Below are 22,015 nucleotides of genomic sequence, written 5' to 3' on the forward strand. Positions count from 1 at the left end.
TATGGCAGTGGTGGTGTCCAGGCCCTCCCCCAGGAAGCGTAGCTGTTGATGAAGCTCCATCACCATCTGCTGGACATTCTGAGGATGGAGCTGCCCTCATCCCTGTTTACTACCTGAGTGCCAAAATCCACCCCTAAATTTTAATTTCCTTTAGGAAAGATAAAAATGCTGGGGGCTGGAGGGGGAGGTTAAGCTCCTTAACTTCTTGTTTTCCAGACAGAGGGAATTTTTCTACCTATGGGCAGAAGCAGTAGCTGTGCAACTCCTTTGAAAAGTGTGGTTTTAATTTCATTTTATTGTAGCCCAGGCACATCTGAGAGAGAATTCTTACCTCATAAAGTACAGCCTGAATGCAAAAAGCAGCAAACAAGGGGAAGAGATATTTTCTTAGGCAACTTAAACAAGCAAACAAACCTAACGGTCCCAAAAATCTGGTTTGAATTTTGAATGGTCCTGTGTGGAGAGATGAATTGTATTCTAAGATCCTTGTGCGTCCCCTCCAACCCTTTGATTCTATAAAATCACACCCCAAAACTTCTCTATTGTGGTGCCAGGTACCCAGTTGTCACCAGGAGCTCCCACATACCCAGGACTTACTGTCCCAAAGCCAATTTCCAGCTTACCCTGAGTTTACAGCAGGCCATGAGGATATTGCAATAGCAATGTCTCAAGACTGCTGCATCATTTAGATCTGACTCCTTAAGAAGCAAGGCTTTAATATGAGATAAGGGAGTTTCAGACAGCCTTGCTCAGACTGATTTTTTAATGATTGAAAATTACAGACAAGCTGCTCCAAGTCCTTATCAGGCATTTCGCTTTGAATTATTAATAATCAATTCACACTTAATTTACTTATTTCAGAAAATGAAGTACACGTATCATGGGTTCCAACATTTTTCATTTTTACTGCGTTCTGTATCAACAATGGGATAACTTTATATAAACCAATTATAAGACAAAAAACACAAACAACTTCCTGTGCTGCATTCTCTCTCCTAAGTTTCTGGAGTATAACCACAAACAGCAGCTTTAATATCGCAATGCTTCCCTGCTTCAGATTTCCTTAAATTACAACTTAGGTTAATGATTAGTACAGAGATATAATTCTCCTAATACGTAAAAGAGTTCTCCCAGATTCTTCTATTCTGGTTAGAAGGGACAGAATAAGCAGTTGTTGAAGAAAGAATGAAAGCAGGGCTTGTGTTTAGGGTTGGCAGGGAGGGAGAGATCAGGACAAAATAATTTAGGAAACATGAGCTCAAAACAATGTTGGTAAATAATGCAATTCTTATTCTACTGTGACTACTGGCTCCTCACCAGAGTCTTTGTTTCAAATTAGAATGAAAAACTGAGAAGTGTCTATTTCCTTGAATTAGACAGTTCTGAAAATGTTGGTTTTACAACGACACTTACCCTTCCAATTATGGCAGAATCTAATCCACAGACCGTGGAAAAGAAAACTTAGAACCAGAATTCATTCTCATTCTTTAATAAGTTTCAAAAAATATTGCTCAAGCAACGTGCCCACGGATATGGCTTCCTCAAAAACATAGCTGCTTTGTATAGAATGCATTTCTCTGAGAACAGCAGAGCATTAAGACTTATCTTGCATAGTCATTCTGATCATTTTCAAAAATAATACATAACAATTAGGAAAGTAAGTGTTACTTAATGAGTCAAGGTAGTTGAATGAAACATCATAAGCATTTCAATTGAGATTGCTTTGTTGAAAGCTTTTATGGAAAACATTTTCTCAAAAAAGCTTGCTCTGCCTTCACTTTCAAAGTCCCAAGCTGAACAAACCCAGTAAATGATGCAATCAAATTCTTTCACAAATGCCTGATCAAAATAAGGAACCACGTACAAAAATGCAGATGCCTTTTAACACATCGACTTTTAAGAACAGAGGATTTGCTGATAAGAGAAAAAAAACAGATGGAAATATTTATTAATCCCAATAACAAGCATATTCTAGAGGACCTTACTCTTACATTTTAGGGCCTCTGTTGGAATGAGGAAGCTGCATCACCCATCTGAGCAGTAGTGCCTGTTAAGAAGCAAGGATGATGAGAAGCACCTGGACACAGGAATGATTGCAAGTGTTTGAACCTGTGGCAAACAGGAAGAAACAGCTGTGGAAAACAGAAGTTATAAATGGCCAAAGGAAAAGGTTTGCAGGGAAAGGTGCTGAACTGTAATAAACACGTTTAATTAAGAGGGAATATCAACACTGAAAAAGGGTTTTTAACAGCTTTCTGACAGGTAGTACTTAAAATTGTCCTTCATCCTATGGAGACAAGAGATTGTCTGATTGAAGATGCTTAGAACCACTGCTAACATTTGGCTTCAGCTGAATTAACCAGCACATAGTCACAATACATAAGTATTAATGTAGCCACAAGGCAAGCCTATAAAATTTTCCAGCCATGCAGAAATGCTTAACTAAAGAAGAAAACCAATCCATCACCCCTTCCAGAGCCTCACTTCACAGCAGAAAATAAATTCACAACTGTTAACAGGCCATGGTGAGTACATTACACAGCAGCCATCATGCTGCACAGAGCTCGTGCAAAGAGGCTGCTGAAGTGTTTGCTTGAGGTCCTGGAAAGACTCCCAGAGAATGCACAATGCAGAAATAGTCCTGCCATTGATTCTGGGGCATTTATTGAACCTGATATCTTTAGGTAGGTACAGTCAGTGGAGCCTGAAGTCCTGAGACAACACAATGGTCAAAATTGTGGTAAATCAGGAAATGCCACTTGGCTTTAGCTTTTCCAAAACAGGGGCAAAGTTAAACTGTAATCTGCTAACAGATTGCAGAGTTAATTTGTAATTTGTCATTGCAACCTGCCAGAAACAGTCTGGATGGTGAAAATCTTTAAATCTTTAGCCCAGTTTCCAGTCACTGGGGATTTTACAACCGGTGGGATGCTCAAAGGCAAAGGTTATCATTCATCCATCCATTCTGCTCACCTCCATCACAGCACAACAGGGACAGAGGCCACAAACTCCACATACATCAGCTTCCCCAGGCCACCTGTTTCAGTGCTTCGCTATGCACATTATTCATAGACACTATTCCATGCATTTTTTGTTGAAGTTTTGCACTGTATACATACAACTAATATCTATACAACAATTAATTTATTAGCTTCTGTTTCTAGTACTGTCAATTGTTATGACACAAAGTCTAGAAGTCTCTTCAGGCTTTATGGTCTTTGTGATGATGCTGCCCGTGTAACAAATGCAAAGTGTAATGAAAATCTGTGAAAGATTTAGAACAAAATGTTTCAAGTAGCAATTCAGACCAAAGCAGATCTTACCTTGAAAACACAAGGCAGCTGAAAACTTGGTGTACCATAGGAGAGAACAAAGCAGAGAGCTCAATTCAAGTGATCCTTCTAAATAAGCCTGACAAGCTTTTATTAGAAGAAAACTGAATTAAGCAAAAACAGGAGATAAATGTTTTATCTGACATTTGGGATTTTAGAAGACTGAGAAATAGGAAGACATTTACACAAAGAATAACACATAAGGTCATCACCAATAAAAATTGGGTTTTATTCAAGCTATTCACTATAATTGAATTTGTGTTTCCTACCTCAGCCCCGAGTTGTCAACTAATTGAACTTTGCTTGCATGTGAACATTGCTAGAGGCCTCTGAAAGAATCACTTGATTACAACTTCTTTTCTGAAAGGTGAAACAGCATTCCTCCTCCTTGATTTAAGTAATGATCATCTATGCAGGTTTTATTATATTAAAGCCCAACTCCAATTGATTCACATTTGCTAGATGCTGTCAGAGTTGCTGAAAGGGACCTATTGCTCTCCAGGTCAGCTTGAACTCACTGGATGAAGGGAGAATCAGTAGAATCAGACTTACAAATAGCCCAACCCTTCCTGCAAGGCAAAAGGAACTCTTAGAATCGTTAAAAAAGAAGGAAACCACACAAGGATCCTCCAGAACATGGGGAAAAGGCAGCTAAATGGCAGCTCTGCTTTGTGATCAAATATAAAGTGAGTCAGAAATCAGGATGTCACCTCAGCCAGTTTTTTAAATGCTTCCGCTCTAGTAAATACTCTGGTAGAGATTCCTCTCAGTCTCAAGCTTCCATGTGCACTCTAATGAAAGCTTTTCATAGTTTAATTTCAGTCCCTGCAATAGGATAAAGTTATCAAAACAATTATTTTAGCAGGTTATAAAAAAAATAAAGGAAAAAAGACACACCAGAAATACTTACTAAATGTCATATTAGCAAACAGTTTAATTTATTAAAATGACTCCAGAACACCTCTGTGCTTCTACAATAGACAACAAGTAAAACGTGGTAACATTCACAGGGGAAGCAGTACCAGGCTTATAAGCACAGAAACAAAACAGCAACAGTATCTTAAAACCCCTCCAGCTCAATGTTCTTTAAAATCGTGATTCTGAGTACTTCTTTGCAGAGCAGGGACCAGGTAAAGGCAAGTGTGTGTATATGCTTCCTAACCAAAGATATGTGAAAAAAGCCCTATGCTGTCAAAGAGAAGGCAGGTATGCCTTACAGGTCACTGTGAGTAACATGTCAATAAGCTCACGATCCCTGGGGGGCTGTGGCAGCATGGAAATGGAATTCTGTACTTCCATTGCTCTAAAATATAAGACCTATAGGATACACGTGGAAAGATTACATTTCACATATTATGCAAGACCCTGACCCCAAAAGACCTGCATACCTGATTAACATGCCCATAGAATGATGGTGCTTGTGTAAGTCTTTGTTAAGAGGAGAGTCTTAAAACACATTTGTACTAATTCAGAGTCTATCATTTCTTCTTTACTGATTAACTTCACCAAGGTTAACTCAACCTGGTATTATATCAGCAAAGGAAACATGAGAGGTAAATAAAGTCAGAAGATACTGAAGGTGTAAATAACAGTGCAAAAGTAGTGGTTGTTGTTTTTGACTGTTACAGACAGACAATTTTTATTCTGTGCTTTATTTCCAGGGAAAAGCATAGTTGTTGTGTGTCATAATTACATGCTTGCACATATACACACTTGCTGCAGAAAGCAAAGGCTTCCAGTGGCAGATGACTCCTAGTACATGATTTTTCACGTGCAGCTTTTTCATACAAAACCAGTCTTAGAGGTGTATCCTGCCTCTGCATACTAAAGGCATTCATTAATGTGTATTCACATGCATAGTACTCTATCCACTCACTGACTTTTGTTAATCAGATTTTCTCTTTTTTTTTTTCTTCCTTTTTTTCTTTTTAAGGTAAACCATAAGTTAGGTTTAGTTGCAGCACCTAGCCAGAACACTCCAGTGACCTCAGTGCTCCTGGGGTTAATGCAATTAACACATCAGTTGGCAGAACAATCTTAACAAAATGACTCAAGTTTTGTTTGCTTCATATTGCTTCATATGTAAAAAATTTTATTTACAATCTTCACTGTTAATACACTTCACATGTACTGAAGTGTAGTAACCTAGGAGACCTTGTTATTTAGAAGCACCTAGTCTTTTAAAAGACTAAATGGAAGCCATCAGCAACAACACTGTATGAGCATTCATTGGGTTAACAGACTGTGAACAATAGCTAGAATGAGCTGAAACTTCTCTAAAAAGCTAGCAGACTTCACAAAAGAAATGATGTGCCTTCCAGTCACTATCCTGCTGAGACAGCAGGAATGCATAAAAACAAAAGCAATTCTACAGTCAGTTTCTATTCACATTAATGTAGCTTTGGTTCAGAAATTCTTTAAGTGTTGTACAGCACCTGGTTTAGTGACAGAACACGTGTCTCACAGTGCTAACTGTATAATGCTAACAAACTATAAACCATAGATTTCAAATATTAATAGCATTTAATAAAAAATTTACAGAAATATTCTCGTTGATAAATGTGCAGTACAAATGCAAGCTCCTTGGCCACAAACTCAAGATGTGTGCGTCAGTTTTGTGCTGGCATAACAGTGCAAATGCTGGGATTCAAGTATGCTTTTCCATATTTATGTTAAGCAACAGAGATTGACATGAAAAACTCGGAGATTTTCTGCTCACAAGGCCATGACATGAGAATCAAGTGAAACAATGCAGTAATGAAAGTATTGATTTCCCTCATATAGAAAGCAATCTACGTGAGGAAAACACATTTCATAAGCAAGCCAGTTTCATGTACCACCAAGTTATTGCTTCAGCTAGATCAGCTGTACTGAGAAAACAGGACTACAGCTTTCAATTTAAACTCTTCTCACATGAAGAGAAATCTACAGTGCAAGTCCTCCATGCAAAACGACCAAACTGCAAGACTAAAGTCCTGTTTCATGGGACAGAATTACTCATCAGCTTTCAATTATTCAGATCTCTCTCTGAATTTCTTTTCTGTAAGTCAGTAAAAACAGAGACTGAAGGACACTGCTTATGATATTTCTGTGTTTCTAAAGGCTACTTCTTAACACTAACTTAGGTCTGCTCAGCTACAGAATATGAACCACTGTTTTCCAAACAATTGTTGAAGTTATTGATGAAATTTTTAGGGTCAAACTTAAAAAATTATTTCACCAAATCAAGTTTTTACTCCACTTTAAAAAAAAAAAGATCTGACTCTTCACTAATTAAAAATAAAATCTTTATAGCTTTTCTCAATTAAATAATAATCTAAGATTTTACAAGATATTCACAGTTAGAAAACTGGCTCCTGACTTTCATCTGCCTGAAGGACAGACGCCACCATAAAAACAAAAATGCTACTCTGACATTCTTCATGACAGCAGTGATCAGTGCAGTTTGCCACTGCACTGCACGGCTCAAATAGTGCAAGGTGTGCCTGCTGACATTTCTGACAATCATCTGCTACATGCTCATTATTCTCGGATGTTTGTAACTGTTATTCACATTAGAATGTTGGCATTTATGTTAGCACTGATGCAAAACTATGGCTTTATCCATGAAGTATATATCCTGCCTAAACAAGATTTTAGATAACTTTTTTTTAAAACAATAAAACTGGATTTGAATGAAAGTTACTTTTTCTGCTATAAGCTGTGTTGCCACTAAACTCAAGATCTCAGGGTTAGCTACAGATCACAAACATTTGTATTTGTGCATCTGTTACCATTTTTAAAAGTGGATTTATTTAAAACGTAACATCGATAAAACTTCACTCTCCATTCTAAATCTAATTTTAATCATTGCTCTAATTTTTTGCAAGATGTTTTATCACTTGTATCCAAAGTGTCATCTGAGTATCAGAACAGGATTGGAACTGTAAGAAACCCATAGATGCATACATAAGAAGGCACTTGTCTTCCAGTAGTTCAAGTCAGAGAAGGCCTTACCCAGACAGTGGCACCTTAAATTTCTGAAGGGTAGCAAATGTCCCCAGGATTTGATACAGTCTCAAAACCTGCCTTCATGTCCCTGGACAAAGGTGCTGTATGTGTTCTATAATACCATGAAGCTCATGATGAATTCCAGTAGTTTTTGCCTGTTGCGCTGAGGTAGGAACGTAGTGCTAAGCTCCAAAATAGTGTCTTTCTTTTGATTTGTCTGACTGAAAACCTGAAACACAGCACGAATACAAATAATTATTATCACATTCAAGTAATCACATTTCTTAAGAAAAAGAAACTAAGAAAAAAGTAAAGCGTGTAGTAAACATCCAACTCCATCAACAGCAAGGGACTAAAGAGGCACTCAAAAAGCACCTACATTAAAAAAGCATGCACTTGAAAACAAGAAGTCAGATGCAGTGCTGAGCAGATGCCACCTAGTTCCATTTTCCTGACAGCAGAATAGACCAGAATTAAGATGATACACTTTTACCATAAGTTACCCTATATGCTAACTATTGTTAGCTTATTTAAAGACCAAAATGTCTGTCTAGCAATACTTAGCCCAAATACTGGTGCTTTTCAAATTACAATCCTAAATGCCTTGGTATCCAGGATGTCATGCCATTTTGGTGAAAGAAACTTTTCATTTGCAAATTCTCTATAAGCAGTCTAAAATTTGAAATTTGAGTGGGAAAGTGCAAAAAACTGCTCCTTTACTTCAAAAATAAAGAACACCTGTATCCTCGTGGTGGGCCTTAGATGTCCATTACAATGGTGCTCATGGAACATCAATCAGCGCTGGGATGAACTAATACTTCTGGGAGATTTGAATAGTCCTTCAAAATTAGCTGTCATTAAGCAGAGCAGAGTTCTCTGCCTCCTACCATTGATTGTGCATCAAGGACACGGAGCAGAACAGAGAACAACACTAGCTGGGAATAAAAACGACTGGTTCCCTGGCCATCACCTAGACAAGTTTTCTCAGGTGCAAGAAGTGTTCTGTTCTGTACCATGTACTCTTTTCCTATGGCCCTGAGCTTTAAGAAAAGCAAAATGCTCAGAATACACAATATGTTTGCACAGATAAATTCACAGATTTCAAACCAATGTTGCAGAGATTTTATGCGTTGCCAGAATCGTGCTCCTTATTAAAATGAAATGAGGAATCTTCAACTCTGATCACAGAACACTTACCCCAATTTCCTTAAAGACTTTCACTGCATTTTTCACATGACTGTATGTAGCACTCTCAGCTGCAAGAAAGAAAACACAGATATAAACAAATTGGAATTGTATTTGGGCTATCCTGATGCCAGAAGATGAGAAAGAATCAAACACAGTTCCAAAGACAAGCTGTTTGACATACCATACACAGCAACATTCTTCTCTGTCCTGCTTATTAAATGCCTGTGTAACTTTTGAAGGTATTCAGACTCTGAAACAGGACCACTAAAATTGTGTACGAAGATGACAGCAGAGCTATATGCCTCCAGTAAAGGTCCCAGGAGCCTCTGCAGGAAAGTGATGTACTGCTGGTGCTCTTGAGACTGACTCACCTAAGAAAGGGAAATAAGAACTTAAAAGAGAGACCAGCAGAAATGAGAAACAACCCACACCATAGTACATGGCAAAACATCACAGTGCACAAGACAGTGCAATGTGGAAGCATAGCAAAAAGTATTTTTCCATGGGGGGCAAATTAGGTATAATGAAACAATGCTATTTTTTCCTCCTCCAGAATATTAGTGATGTAATAGCTATTTTCCCAAGATAAAACTGAAGACGTTATACTGTTCTGCAGCCAACAGAAGCGTTGCCACGTATTCCTAAAGATGGAAGTATGTTTCCAAATTTTCCAAACAAGATATCCTAAATAGGTTTGTATCAGTTCTCTGAGAAAACCAGTTGAAGTCTAAAATCAACATGATCTGTCCATGAAGTAAGAATAAAACAGTTAGAAACCAAGATACTCAATCCTCCAGGAGGTTTCACGACACTACCATTGCCTTTCCACTGCCCTATTGGAGTATTTGATGTTTCTTCAGCTGTATTTCCCATGGGGAGGAAAAACAAATGTATTTTACCAACTGCAACAAAATGCAACAAACTAACATTGGAACCAGAAAAAAGGGAAAGGTTGTATCATTATCTCTCCTGAACTAGTGAAGCAGTTTGTATTTCTGGTAACAGACCTCAATGTTACTAGTCTTGGGATAACATTACCTTCAGGTAGCAATCTCTTTGCTCTTCTCCAAAATCACTATCTTCATCTTCTTCATCACTTCTCCAAGTTAATGGTTCAGGGAGTTTTTTATTCCACTGCTGCTCTGTAAGACTGGGACTAACATCCTCCTGATCATCCTGCTTAAATATGAAGATGAGATGATAAAGAGGCAATGTAAATAAATAAAATAAGTTTATTGTATAATCTCATCCAGCCAAATCAGTCCTATCATTAATCATTATTTAATGAAAACAGCCAAGATTTAATAACAGACAGGGTTCATATAAGCAGAAGAAAATATTTTTTTTCTGCAGTTTGCCTATCAAATCGAAGAGAAAATCTCTGCTGTAGTGTAGTTGCAGCCTTGCAGCACCTGTTGCCAAGAAAATGTTTACAATTGCATTAGGATAGAAAGTTGAGATGCTGTCTGTATGTGGACGCTGCTCACCTTTGAGCTACTATTACTTTAAGGACATATTAGTTAACTGTGTTTCACTGCATTACAATATCTGAAATCTCAGTTAACACAGAATGCCCCAACTTGATATTTTTTAACTGTTAGCTTTCTGCCTCTTTAGTACTCATCCACACGTGAGATACAGACTGGAAAATAATGAGCCAGTTTCAATCAGAAAAGACACAAAGTGTTTAAATCTTGATTGAGACACTAAGCCCCTTCTACCTGTTGTGACGCAGTAACTCCGTTCTGCTAATCACCCTGACAAGCAGCATCCCAGTTTAGCCTACAAATACCCCACCAGTAATCCACTTTCAGAGCAGGGCATGGATTTACACTCATCTAAGACCCAGGCAGGTATCTTAGGTAAGCACGTATTTCAGGCTTTTGGGACAAGTGCGTGATGGCAATATTACCATGGTGAAATTTATCAACCTAAACTCCTTTTTCTTCACAATATTCACCGTTTGCTTCTCTTCTGTTAAGGAACAACATTAATTTCAGTAAAATCTTTAACTAATGAAGTGCTTTGGAAAATTGTAAAGCGCTCTAAAGTTCCATGGCAAGTTAAAAAAAAAATAAATAATAATCTTTCAAGACAATAAGCACAAGCAAAAACAATAGATGTCAATCTACCTGAACAGTAATTTAGTTCTATTGTGAAATAATGCAAGTATGTCACAAGTTCAGGCACACAATAATTAAAGGTGCAACAGAAATACTCCACCTGTCTGATCAATATCTGATGCAACAGTCAATTTTGACAATGCATCTTTATAAATGAATTTTAGAGATAGTGAAAATACACTTTGAAAAACAAGGGAAACATCAGTGTCCATCACTCATTGTTCACTTTCCTCAAAGTAGCTGAACAGAAGGATTTGCAAAGGTCAGCAATGCTTAGTCAATGAGAAAAGACCCTCCATACAATCATTCTGCTTAGAAATACAAATCATGCAAGATTAAAAACAAATGAATAGTAGACACCTTATTACTGTTATAATGCCATGACAAAAAAGAAGTACTTATTTTTTTTGCCACAGAAGCCTGACATTATTCCAAATGTTATATTCTAAAAGAAGCAGAGGCCAGAAAATAAGTTTAAGAAAATACAAAAGAGAGTACTATGTGTTGGGATTGTTCCTCATTTTTAAAAGCAAACACAAGGATCACAGAAAAACAATTAAAGAAATAAAAAGCCCGGATCAATTAAGCTCAATTGAACAGGAAATTTACTGATGTGTTAAAGTCAGTGGTAAACTTAAAACATCAGAAGTTATAGAAATTAGCTACCCCTTTTAGAGAACAGACTGTAAAAATCCACAAACATTTCCAAGCTGTCCCAATTCATGAAACAATCGTTGCTTACAGTGTTTGCACAGATCATGGACATTCTTAATGTTTTTAACAGAATTAAGTAGGTATAGAGCATCTCTAGGTTTAAGAAATTCAGCAATGGAACATCAACTTTTTAAGTATTCAGTGTGGCATTATTGTTGTGTGTCATATAACACAGGTGTGTATTTCTATACCACTTATGTCATCTATATCCCAGCTATAAGCATCTAAGTACCAGACGCAGCAACAGAAACTCAGAGAAAGCTCAGACAGGTTAAATGCTTGAGGACACAGAAGTGTTTACCTACTGCTATTCACACCTGTTCTCTTGACCTGCCCCCAGGCACTGAACATGCAGGTTTCTTCCTAATCCTCAGAGCAGCATTAATTTTCGGATTTATTTAATAACGATTGCACACTAATGCCATGACAACACATCACACTTAAGATAAAAAGCACTCAGTAGTGACAACAGAGGAGGAGAAAGTTAGTTCCTTGATAGTCCCAGATATTATTACCCAGACGTAATAAAAAAGGAAACACATATCAAAAGATATTAGAGCAGAGTAAAGGCCCTAAGCAAGTATACTAAAAGTAGCCTAAACCTCCTTTGAAAATGGAGGGCTGCAAAAAAGAAAGCAGCCAAATATGCTACACTCCTACACCACTCCAGATGCTCTTTGACTTTTTGCCACTTGTTCCTGGACTCCAAGGTCTGTTTGCCACGTCTAAGAAGCAAAGACATGGTGAGTCAGCTGGCTCCTGGTCCCTGTGTTTCTTAACATCACCTGCCTCAAACACCAGGCAGCAACTCCAATACACCACTGAAACTTCACAACAAAAAGATCTGTTCTACAGGCTCCCGAAGAATAGAAATTAAACTTCTGCAAACCTGTACTAGAAATCCAAAGGGCTAAAAAATAAAAAAAATCCCCATTTCACAGGGCAGTATGTCACCTTCAGTAGGTACAGTGACATTACACACATCTGTAGCCTCAAAATTTGACCATAACCAAATACCTGATGCTTACAAATGCAAAAATCAAGTAGCATGAGGCCTGGACTTGTTAATTTGTTATGCATCTTAAGTAACAACATATATTTAGAACAAGACCAACAACTAACAAACTACCTACAGTTAGTCATGTACAAGAAACAGCACAATCAGTATCTCTATCACCTTACCTCAGCCACCAGAAGAATACCATATTGTATCAGCTTTTCCACTGCTTCATGGCAAACTTGATATATCAACTGACAAGGCTGCAAAACAGAAAAGGAAATGCACTAAATAAACTATAATTAAATATCACATCCATTAAATCCATTATAAAAACAGCAGTTCCTTGTTCTGTGTGCTTTTTCTAGATACAGCAGCATTACTCCTTTTAAACAAGTCATTCTTCTACCACCCAATGCATTTCCCTTTCCATGTAGTCAGACAAACATAAAATATTACAGTGAAAGGAGATATTTAAAATTTGTCCATGTTTTCAGAAAAGAAACACTACTACACTAGTAGGAAAAAAATGAATCAAGTATTAAATAGGAACTATTTAAGTTAAAAAAAAAAAAAAAAAGGAAAAACACAAACTCCAGAGCAATGAAATTACTGAAAAACTCTACCAACCACAAGAGCTTGCCTTATGTTTCACTTAAAAAGCAGAAGTTAAAAAAAAATATGGATGCAAATTTGAGAGCTAATTCAAGAATTTCTAGAATCTCTAAGCAACCTGCTTAGAGATATGGGAAAAAACCATACACCTACAATATTCAATGCTGTACAGAGCATCTTTCAACATCCAACATTCTGGAATAAAACAAAAAAAAAAACAAAGCTAAGCCGTGTTTAAAATTGTCACTAAGTATTAGGTGTGGCACCATGGGACTCTTGCACAACTATGTAAATTAAAATTATCTTTACAATCTGGAGTCTTAGTTTCCAGTGTTGTTTCAATCATGCATGCAAACTCATATGAGTTTGGTACTCTCAAAGACTTAGACCTGTTTAAATGAAAATATTTAAATGGCTTTGGGGAAGTGCAGATAAAAACTGTGATGGTCTCACGACCTAGGCAAGACAAAAGCTGCTAGAAGGCACTTAGAAGTCCAACCTGCAGTTATGGGAAGCTACAGAGATCTTCTTTCTCATGAAAAAGTCTGATGGCAGCATTGTAGAAATGCTGCAGGTTTGTGCTGTTTTTCACTCACTCAGCAGCTGCATGAACAGAAGGTATGCACCCAGTATGTACCCCTACATGTGACTGTGTCCTATCCTGCTAAAGAAACCATCCAGCAACAAGAAAGAGGCAAGTTAATTCATGTTATCTTAGATCATGCATCTTCTGGATGAACTATTCTGATGCAACTACACTCATTCAAATGTATTTCCTTGAAACAAGTGGAAACACATTATTTTTTCAAATGCTCTTCAACTTCTTACTTTATCACTAGTGAACATACCAGAATCAAGACAATTAAAGAAACCATTCATTCTCTTTAAAGCAATAAAAGCATAAAAAAGCAATAAAAATTTGATAAATGAAGACTTAGTTACTTACCAAAGATACAGTAAATTCATTAGAAAGCAAGTAGCACAAGCTGGCAGCTTTTCGGACAAGGTGCTCTTGACTAATCAAACTGGGAGAAGCACCATTGGTACCATTTCTGAACCTCTTACTCTGAACTGCACGAAGGCTGCAGGCTAGAGCAGAAACAAACATTAGCAGAGCTTTCACAAAGAGTTTTACAACAAAGGAAACCTAAAAACTTTCTTTATGTCTATTTTTATGCCTATAAGCAGTCCAGTATCACATATGGAATTGAAAAACAAGGACAGAAATTGCCACTACAGCTTTTGTGTTCAATTTATCTCTAGTTGAAACAAAATTTCATTAAAATATTGCTAAACAAAGGCAAAAGTTCTGCCACGTTGGCTCAAAACTCTGTCAGTGCCTTGCCTAAGGTAGTGACCAATACATGAATACTTCCAAGAAAGATAAAGGAAAATGGGAAAAAGGAGTTAAAACACTCCACACAAAAACCAATCTAATTTTAATATTGTCTTTCTTAGAATAAACAAAGGGTTACGCAAAGAGAGAAGAAATAAGCTTTAGTAAACAGTACAAAAAACTGGGGGGGTTGTGCAGATACTTTGAATTCACAGGTCACAGGAAAGTCTTTCCATAGTAAACCCCAGCTCGTACCAATGACTGCCTCCTTAATGAATACGTGAAGAATTCCATTGCTGTAGAAATTGAGTTCAAAGACAGCAGGGATCGTCGTGCTGGGAGTGATGAAGAACTCGTTGTTTCGACTAGTGTTTGTGATATTTACACAGTTCCCCAACAAGTGGATGGCATGCATGACAACATCATCTGAGTTCCCTGAAAATCCCAAATCGAAGTCACGGGCTAAGACTTCTTCCTTCATGGAGAAGAAGTCTTCAACCAACCTGGAAAGATCAGTTCCCTAGAAATAAAAACAGAATCACAAAATAAAATAATGTTCTTTTTGCACAAGAGTTTATTGTAAATCACATATATGTAGAAAACACATAAAGAGACACCGATTTTCAATAATCCAAAATCCACCAGTTATATTATAAATCCTTGTTTTCACAGATTTTGCTGAAATGGAGCACGGTTTCTGAATTACAATTCCAGCCACAAAACTATTTGAGAATGCAAGATTTTCTGTTTGATTCTTAGTCCATTTCACAACCAACAGGAACGTAAGTTGTTCTTTAAGAGGATGTGTTAAGAGTTGTCATACTTCCATTACCTCTACCACAAAAGGAAATATCAATTATCTGGAAATACTGTAAGTAAAAGAATTTTTTTTTTCAAGTGGTTAGAGACATGAGGAAGAGCTTTTCCTTAAGCATTTGCTTGGTGTGACGGTTTTTTGTTGTTTTTTTTTGCAGTGTAGATTCAGACCACATAATACAGTGTTTCTTTCATCCCTTCATTGTAGGAAATTGGAAAGACTGGACTGATGGGAGTAGTGATTCCTTTGACTGAGAAAATTACACATCTGATCGATATTCTTCAATGTGATCTCAATTCATGTGCAGTAAAAACTTCAAATTAGAGGCAAAGGAATTTCAGACAAAATGTATAACACACTTGTAGGAGAAAAACATCTTCCAAGCCCCATGCAAAAAGTTGCAGTTAAACATTAGAATCATCCTGCCAACATGGTAAAATATTCAGGTACCAAGGAATAGCAGAACTCATTTGAAAATTAACTGAAGAGTTGCTACCCTATTCAATGATAAATGCTTTCAAATGTCAGGGCTCAAAAATGAGATTTTAATAGAATTGAACCAAGCTCGTGTAGTCTTCAAAAAAAAAAGTATAATTAAATTTTGGATTTAAAAATCTATTTTCACATGGATATTTATTATGATCTCCAAGCATTTACTACTAATCAAAACATTAGCATACATGAAATCCACTTTAAATACACGTGTCTTCTCTTCTTAGTAGCAAGCTATAGTAGAATGCAATCTATGCTTTCAATCAACAACTGCAAAGTGCTGTTAGGGCGTTTAAGCAGCACAGAAGCCTTACCTGCCTATGTCTGTACAGCAGCAAACAGGCAACAATGTGGGTAGACATCACAGCACAGGACTTGTTAGCAGCTAGAGGTAAACAAGACAAAGTGACTGTGGGACTTCAATAGAATGAGAAGTTCAGAACACCTTTAGAAGTGAAAAATTAGCCACTACTTTAAAAAAAAAAAAACACAGCAACAGTAATACTGGCATAGAACTGTACCTTCTGAATAAAATACGAAGAGTGCTTTAATAATAAAAGAGTATGAGCTGTAGAATTTCAAAAATGCTTTGACACTACTCTATCTCAGCTCTTACTACTTCAGCTCCTTCTAGCAATACATTAACCCTACAGAAGTACCATAATGACCAGGCACAATTCTGAAGTGTTGTAGGCATGTAAAATATTAATGTAATCAAACTACAATAATTTGAACTAGGAAGCCTGAGTAAAGCTCAAGCATTTACTAAGCTAAAAGTACTGTTTTGTATACATCTCAAGACCACAAATCACAGACATACTAACTGAAACACATGCCACATAGCCTATAAGCTTGGCAACACTGGTCCATGCAGACAGAGAGCATGTAACACAAATTACACCTGCAAGATACTATCATAGCTTTTTCTGTGGTGTGATAAGAAATCAATATGTCAACAACAATTAATTCTAACATTCAAAGTACATCAAGTTCAGTACACTGGTGCAACGAATACACAAGTTATCAGCATAAACAGATAGAAAGTTTGTACTCGACCAGAAAGCCAATTTATCAAAAACTGCAGAGGGAAGGAGGAAGGCAAAGGAGTGAAAGCTGTCAAGAAAGCATCTGAAGTCAGGAAATGATTGCCTGAATGCCAGGAATTTGCATTATCAAACAGCAAGTTAGTTCATGCAATAAGCAAAACAAAATGGGTAGCTTATAGTGATACTGAAGCACTTACTGAATAAAATATGCTCAGCCAAGTTGGCTATCAGCTCCCTTCTGTAGGGCTCACTGGTTATATCCCTGGAGTTAGGCAGTGAAGCCTCAGTACCTTCATCCACAGTATCATTAGGTCTGAATACAAAACAAAAATTTGCATTATGACATCGATTTTTTTAAGATACATTAACTGAATTACAGTGCAAAAAATACATGATGTGTTTTGGTAACGGCACTAAAATGTTATGCCTAACAAGCTCCACAAAACACTGAATATCTACCAGCTTTTCCCATTGAGCAACAATCCAAGATAAAAGACCATCTAATGAAAAAGAGCTACGTAGAACACTTGGCTTTTCCTATGGCTATTCATATTGCCACTACATCACTGTACTCCACAGCTCTTTTTAATGAATATGGAACAGAAGTAGATTAAGCCTAGAAGGCAGTTTTCAACTCAGCCACTCTATAAACCAGAAATGGTCTTTTGTATGGACCTACAACCTTCTCAAGATAAATAAAACATGTTGTCTCCACCAGGACCACGTGGGTTTGTATGAGGCAAGGAAAGGCCTTCACAAAAATGTACATTTTTATAACAAATGCAAGAAAAACTTTTCCTACAAGAAAAGTTTTGCATTTCTGAATGAGTCATCTGTTTGAGCAAAGGATATTCTCAAGACCTCATTAGGAAGAGTTATTTGGTTTGGATACATACCAAAATCCATCTGAAATATTCGTGGGTTTTAATAACATACTCTTCCTTTTTCACTGTGTCATTTTTTTCCTTCAAATTATTCCTTAAATTTTAAAATTAAACCATCAGAGGTCACTACAGTTTAAAAAAGAAAAAAATGCCTCCTGGAACTTATTTAGAAAAAAAAAAATCACCAGAAAGAATGTAACTCTTAGAACAAAATGCACAGTAATAAACATCTAAGATTTTTGTTTGCCTACACACAATTAAATTATCCTTGGGAAGTTCAAGCACCACTTGAAACGTATTGGAGAATTCTAAAAAGACAAAGGAATGCAAAAAACTAACAAAGAAAAAAAACAAGCCCAACATGCCCTCCCTCTGCCCAGCAACCAAAAGACTGTCTACCTCGATGGAAGTATAGCTGGTAACAAAGCTTGTTCAAGAGAAAGAGGAGCAGGCACAGGTTTTTGACTTTGGCTGTTCACATATTCCTGTTAAGAAAAGGATTAATATTTTTTGTACTTTTTTCCACCTAACTTCACTTCTGTATTTAACTGATAACATGATTAATATGAAAAAGGCAATCATTCAAAACTGCAACTGTGATTAAAAACAGCTCACACTAAAAGAGCAGTAATAAGGTTACAAAAGTGACAAGCTTGCATGAGTTTGCTCACTTTTAATGAAATGGAAAACTTCCTAGAGCAAGGAATCCACACTTGGTGAAAAACACTGTAACAAAAACAATGCATAATCACTGTCAGAATCTTGCTGGGAACAAGTCCTTTGAGACTAGCTTCTCCATGATTAAATTAATGAGAACTGCCTTCATTAGCATGAATGAGAGCGAAGTCTAATACCCATTTAGAATCAACACACAGATTACAATTACTGCTTCACACTACTTCCTTTAAACATTGGGATAGGAAAAATTTCCATAGGTAAACATGACTACAGAAGCTCTAGCTGTAAGACATCATAAAATTAAAGCACTCAGGAAGCAGACATTGTACTACAAACTTGAAATTCTTGAATTACAAATTTCTCAGAAGCCTCTCCTTACAGGTTACCATTTACATTACTGTGCTTTTGGGACACTGTGTTCTTCCAGTTCCTACGAAGACTGATGTGGGAAACTACAGAGCCACTTGGCCTGCTGGTCAGGAAAAGTTCTCCCAGGAAAGCTACTTAAAAGACTTTCACAGCCAGCTCTTCCTCTTCTGTTTCTAATTCTGTACTCACAGAGCTGCAAAAGCTTAAAATTAACCCTAAAAGCTCATTTTCTTAGAAAAACCTGCAGTGATACAAGCATGTTAATTTAAAAATGATGCAGTTATGCTTCTGCAACTCTTGGTTAAGGCATACTGATAAAATTTAAGTTACTCTTATTTTATTTTTGTTGTACAAGAATGAGTACGCATACAAATGAGAGCTGGCAGAGGTTGTTAGGAAAGTACAGAGATCAGCATTTCACTAGATTAACAGGGCAGATAACCTTCTTTTCCTTATACTGATCCAGAAGCAATTGTTAGCTCTCTACAAGAATAGCCTGGAAGTGACCCAAGCTGCCCTCCTTGTAAGTGAATTAATATCTTTCCCTACTACAGTAATTATAATGCAGTGCAGACAGTCACAACTATTTCATGCTGTGGTAATTGAACCCTCTAAAGCTCTCCAACCTACTGCTTTTCTGAGAGAAGTAGGGCAGAAAGAGGAATGCCTAATTAATTTGAATAATGTTCTCTTGTTGTTACAGCATGTTAATCTTATTAAAGTCACTCTAAAAGTAAGCTATACCATAGCAGAACACAGACTACTGAAATATATATAAATTAAGTGTAATACTAGCAGATTCTGCAAAGAAATCCATAAGAATTTAAAAGCGAAGGCAGTTAGCATTGCATAAGTGTGTCACTGCTGAAACAGCAAAAACATCAAATCTTCAAAAAAAATTCTTCGAAATATCAAACTTACTTTTAAGGAAAATGGTTGTGCAAAATCTACTCTGACACATCCATAATTCTTCCGCAGCATCCTGAAGACTCCTCTCGCTATACCCCAAAGACTTTCATTCTTCTTAGGCTTGCCCTGGAAAACATGAATGGTTGGTTTATTATTTTTTTTTTCCAATTTACAATTATAAAGCTGTGTTTAAAATCAAACTAGATTCAATAGACACAAGGGTAAAACTGCTGATATGCTTTCTAACTTCAAGTAAATCTAGAGAACTATTGTTTTTCCATATGAAAAGTAATACATTTAAATGGTTATATGTCATGAATTGGCACTTACAAGTATGTAACCCATTCTTCAGCAATCTCCATCACAGAGGTTTTGTGATTCACAGCTTTACACTCTTCATCACAAACAGCAAGTGCATGTGACAGAGAACTGCTCGCACATCATTTAGCTGTGTAACAGACTCTCCCACATATCAATAGAAAATCCCCAGGCAAAACAGGTTATTCAATTGCCCTTACCAGCTGTTCACTGTTATAGTGACCTTCAATTATGCGATCGTAGGAGATTCCCACAGGTATAATTAGGACATCAGGAGTAGCATTTGAGAAGAGAGCATCCACTACCACAGACAAAAGACCTGCTCTAGGACCGGATGTCTTTCCACTTCGAGACCGTGTGCCTTCCAAGAATATTTCTAAAAACTGTTGCTGTCTCAACAATTCTTCTATGTGCTGAATATGAAGAGATTGAAGAAGAAGAAAAATACATATCTTCATATACTGCTAAGTTCACATTTGAAACACATTGTTCCTCATCAGCAATCATTCTCTCTTAGAAACCCTTAGAAAGACCACAAGTGTGACTTGGCATGAATACTTAGAAGAATAAACAATAATGAATGCCTGACACAAATCCAGACCAAACTGTTATTTAATTTGCATGAATATACAAGCAGTATAAAGCCATTCAAGAATATCTCTAACATCAGTTGATTCATTTGAATTGCATATGTCTCTTCTTCAGGTTCCTCAGAACATCTCATCCTCCAAGATGAAAACAGAGCTATTCTACTCAATTGCACAAAGAAGCACATCAACACATCATAAACAGAGACTTCCATTAAGTAAAGAAAACTGATGTAGATATGCCCCAGTACAAAAGAAATCAGGGAAACAAGGCTTAAATCTAGTATTCATCCAGAAATCTTAATTCCATTTCTTTAACAAAGGTTGCACAAGGTGAAAACTTCATCCTGGAAGGTACTGGGCATTTCGTTCTCTTTTACATCATGCATTTAAGTCTTGATGCAAAAATGTACTCTGCTTATGTAAAATGAACTCTAAACAAATTCAAACCCCAAAAAACCCTCTCCCAACTGATGGAAGTCACTCTCCCATCAACCACCCAACCCAAGCACTATCCATGGACACACAGGCAAGAAATACATACCACATACAGCAAAGCTCTATAAAGGAAATCCTTCTGACCATCAGGACTCTGATCCAACTTTCGACGAATGAAAAATCCTCCTAGCTTGCGGATCAGTGTGCTACAAAATCAAGAACAATTACACTCATGGGTTTCAGTCCATAGGAAGCTACTACCCACTCGGTGCAAAATTCCTAGCACACAACAGAAACTGAAGTTACTATAAATGCATTAATCTTTTCATAGATTATGGGAGCACATAGATATTTTGAATGAAATAGGCTTCTCTACACTGACTCATTTCATTTCACTATATTAACAGACCACTTATCCACTGTAGTGAACCTGAGCACTGTAAGTCAGGGAGTTGTGACCCAAAGAACAGCTTATGTGAGCAGGCCTTTATGCCCATGTTGTGCTGCGTATATGCCCTGGCTGCATGATAACCTCAGCCAACTAATCTTAACAGAGGAGCATGCAGGCAACTCCCACTCCCTACCAGCAGTTACACCATCTGCGTGGACTTGTGTTAATCCAAAAGTGCACCAAGAAACCCTCATGAGAACATCCTTTCATACTGGGATAATAAGAGACCAGCACCTACTGGTGCATAACATCCAAGACACCCCCCTTCTTTCCTTTGTATGCTCCACAAAATCCAGGAGCTCTTCGGAGATCAGTATCCCCAAACACCTGCTCCCTGGCAAAAATTGCATAGAAGACCAACACAATTTAAACACCGAACAAACTGGAGTAGTTTCCCACAAAACATTATGCACTCAGTACTGTCACTGCCCAATAGCTGGTTCATTAAACTTCATAAGAAGTTCCACACATTACTCACATATTAGTCTTTTCTTAGTCACTTACTTGACAAGAAATTACTACTCCTTACCCCACTTAGGTTATGGCAGACTTTATCAAAAGGATTTTGTGATGGTCTCTCTCTGAGAATGCAATAGGAAGCAAAAAGTTCTACTAATGTGCCCAATAATCCTCAGATTCCCTTATGTGTGGTTGTAAGATATACTGCTCAACTGGTCCCTGACAATCCCCTCTTTTTCAGATAATAAGAACTTCCATGCAACTTATTAACT

The 22,015-nt window shown here is 37.1% G+C and overlaps 1 protein-coding gene across 8 annotated transcripts in view; it reads right to left on the reverse strand.

The window, feature by feature from the left end:
* Positions 1–4,248: 4,248 nt before the first annotated feature.
* The window catches only part of GPAM (glycerol-3-phosphate acyltransferase, mitochondrial), a 30,630-nt gene continuing 12,863 nt past the window's right edge, over positions 4,249–22,015 (reverse strand). For 7 of the 8 annotated variants that reach the window (XM_085229256.1, XM_003208170.4, XM_010714764.3 and 4 more), the window contains 13 exons: positions 20,940–21,039; positions 20,009–20,221; positions 19,503–19,616; positions 17,934–18,019; positions 16,848–16,963; positions 15,919–15,989; positions 14,551–14,815; positions 13,906–14,048; positions 12,530–12,607; positions 9,549–9,689; positions 8,692–8,881; positions 8,520–8,578; positions 4,249–7,551 (listed from right to left, as the gene is read on the reverse strand). In XM_085229256.1, the coding sequence (XP_085085382.1) occupies positions 7,435–7,551; positions 8,520–8,578; positions 8,692–8,881; positions 9,549–9,689; positions 12,530–12,607; positions 13,906–14,048; positions 14,551–14,815; positions 15,919–15,989; positions 16,848–16,963; positions 17,934–18,019; positions 19,503–19,616; positions 20,009–20,221; positions 20,940–21,039 (1,693 nt within the window). In that variant the 3' untranslated portion in view covers positions 4,249–7,434. The remainder of the gene's footprint in view (positions 7,552–8,519; positions 8,579–8,691; positions 8,882–9,548; positions 9,690–12,529; positions 12,608–13,905; positions 14,049–14,550; positions 14,816–15,918; positions 15,990–16,847; positions 16,964–17,933; positions 18,020–19,502; positions 19,617–20,008; positions 20,222–20,939; positions 21,040–22,015) is intronic. The other variant, XM_010714765.3, reaches the window with a different exon arrangement.

This window comes from Meleagris gallopavo, chromosome 8, assembly GCF_905368555.1.
Source record: "Meleagris gallopavo chromosome 8, MGAL_WU_HG_1.1, whole genome shotgun sequence".
Lineage (NCBI taxonomy): Eukaryota > Metazoa > Chordata > Aves > Galliformes > Phasianidae > Meleagris > Meleagris gallopavo.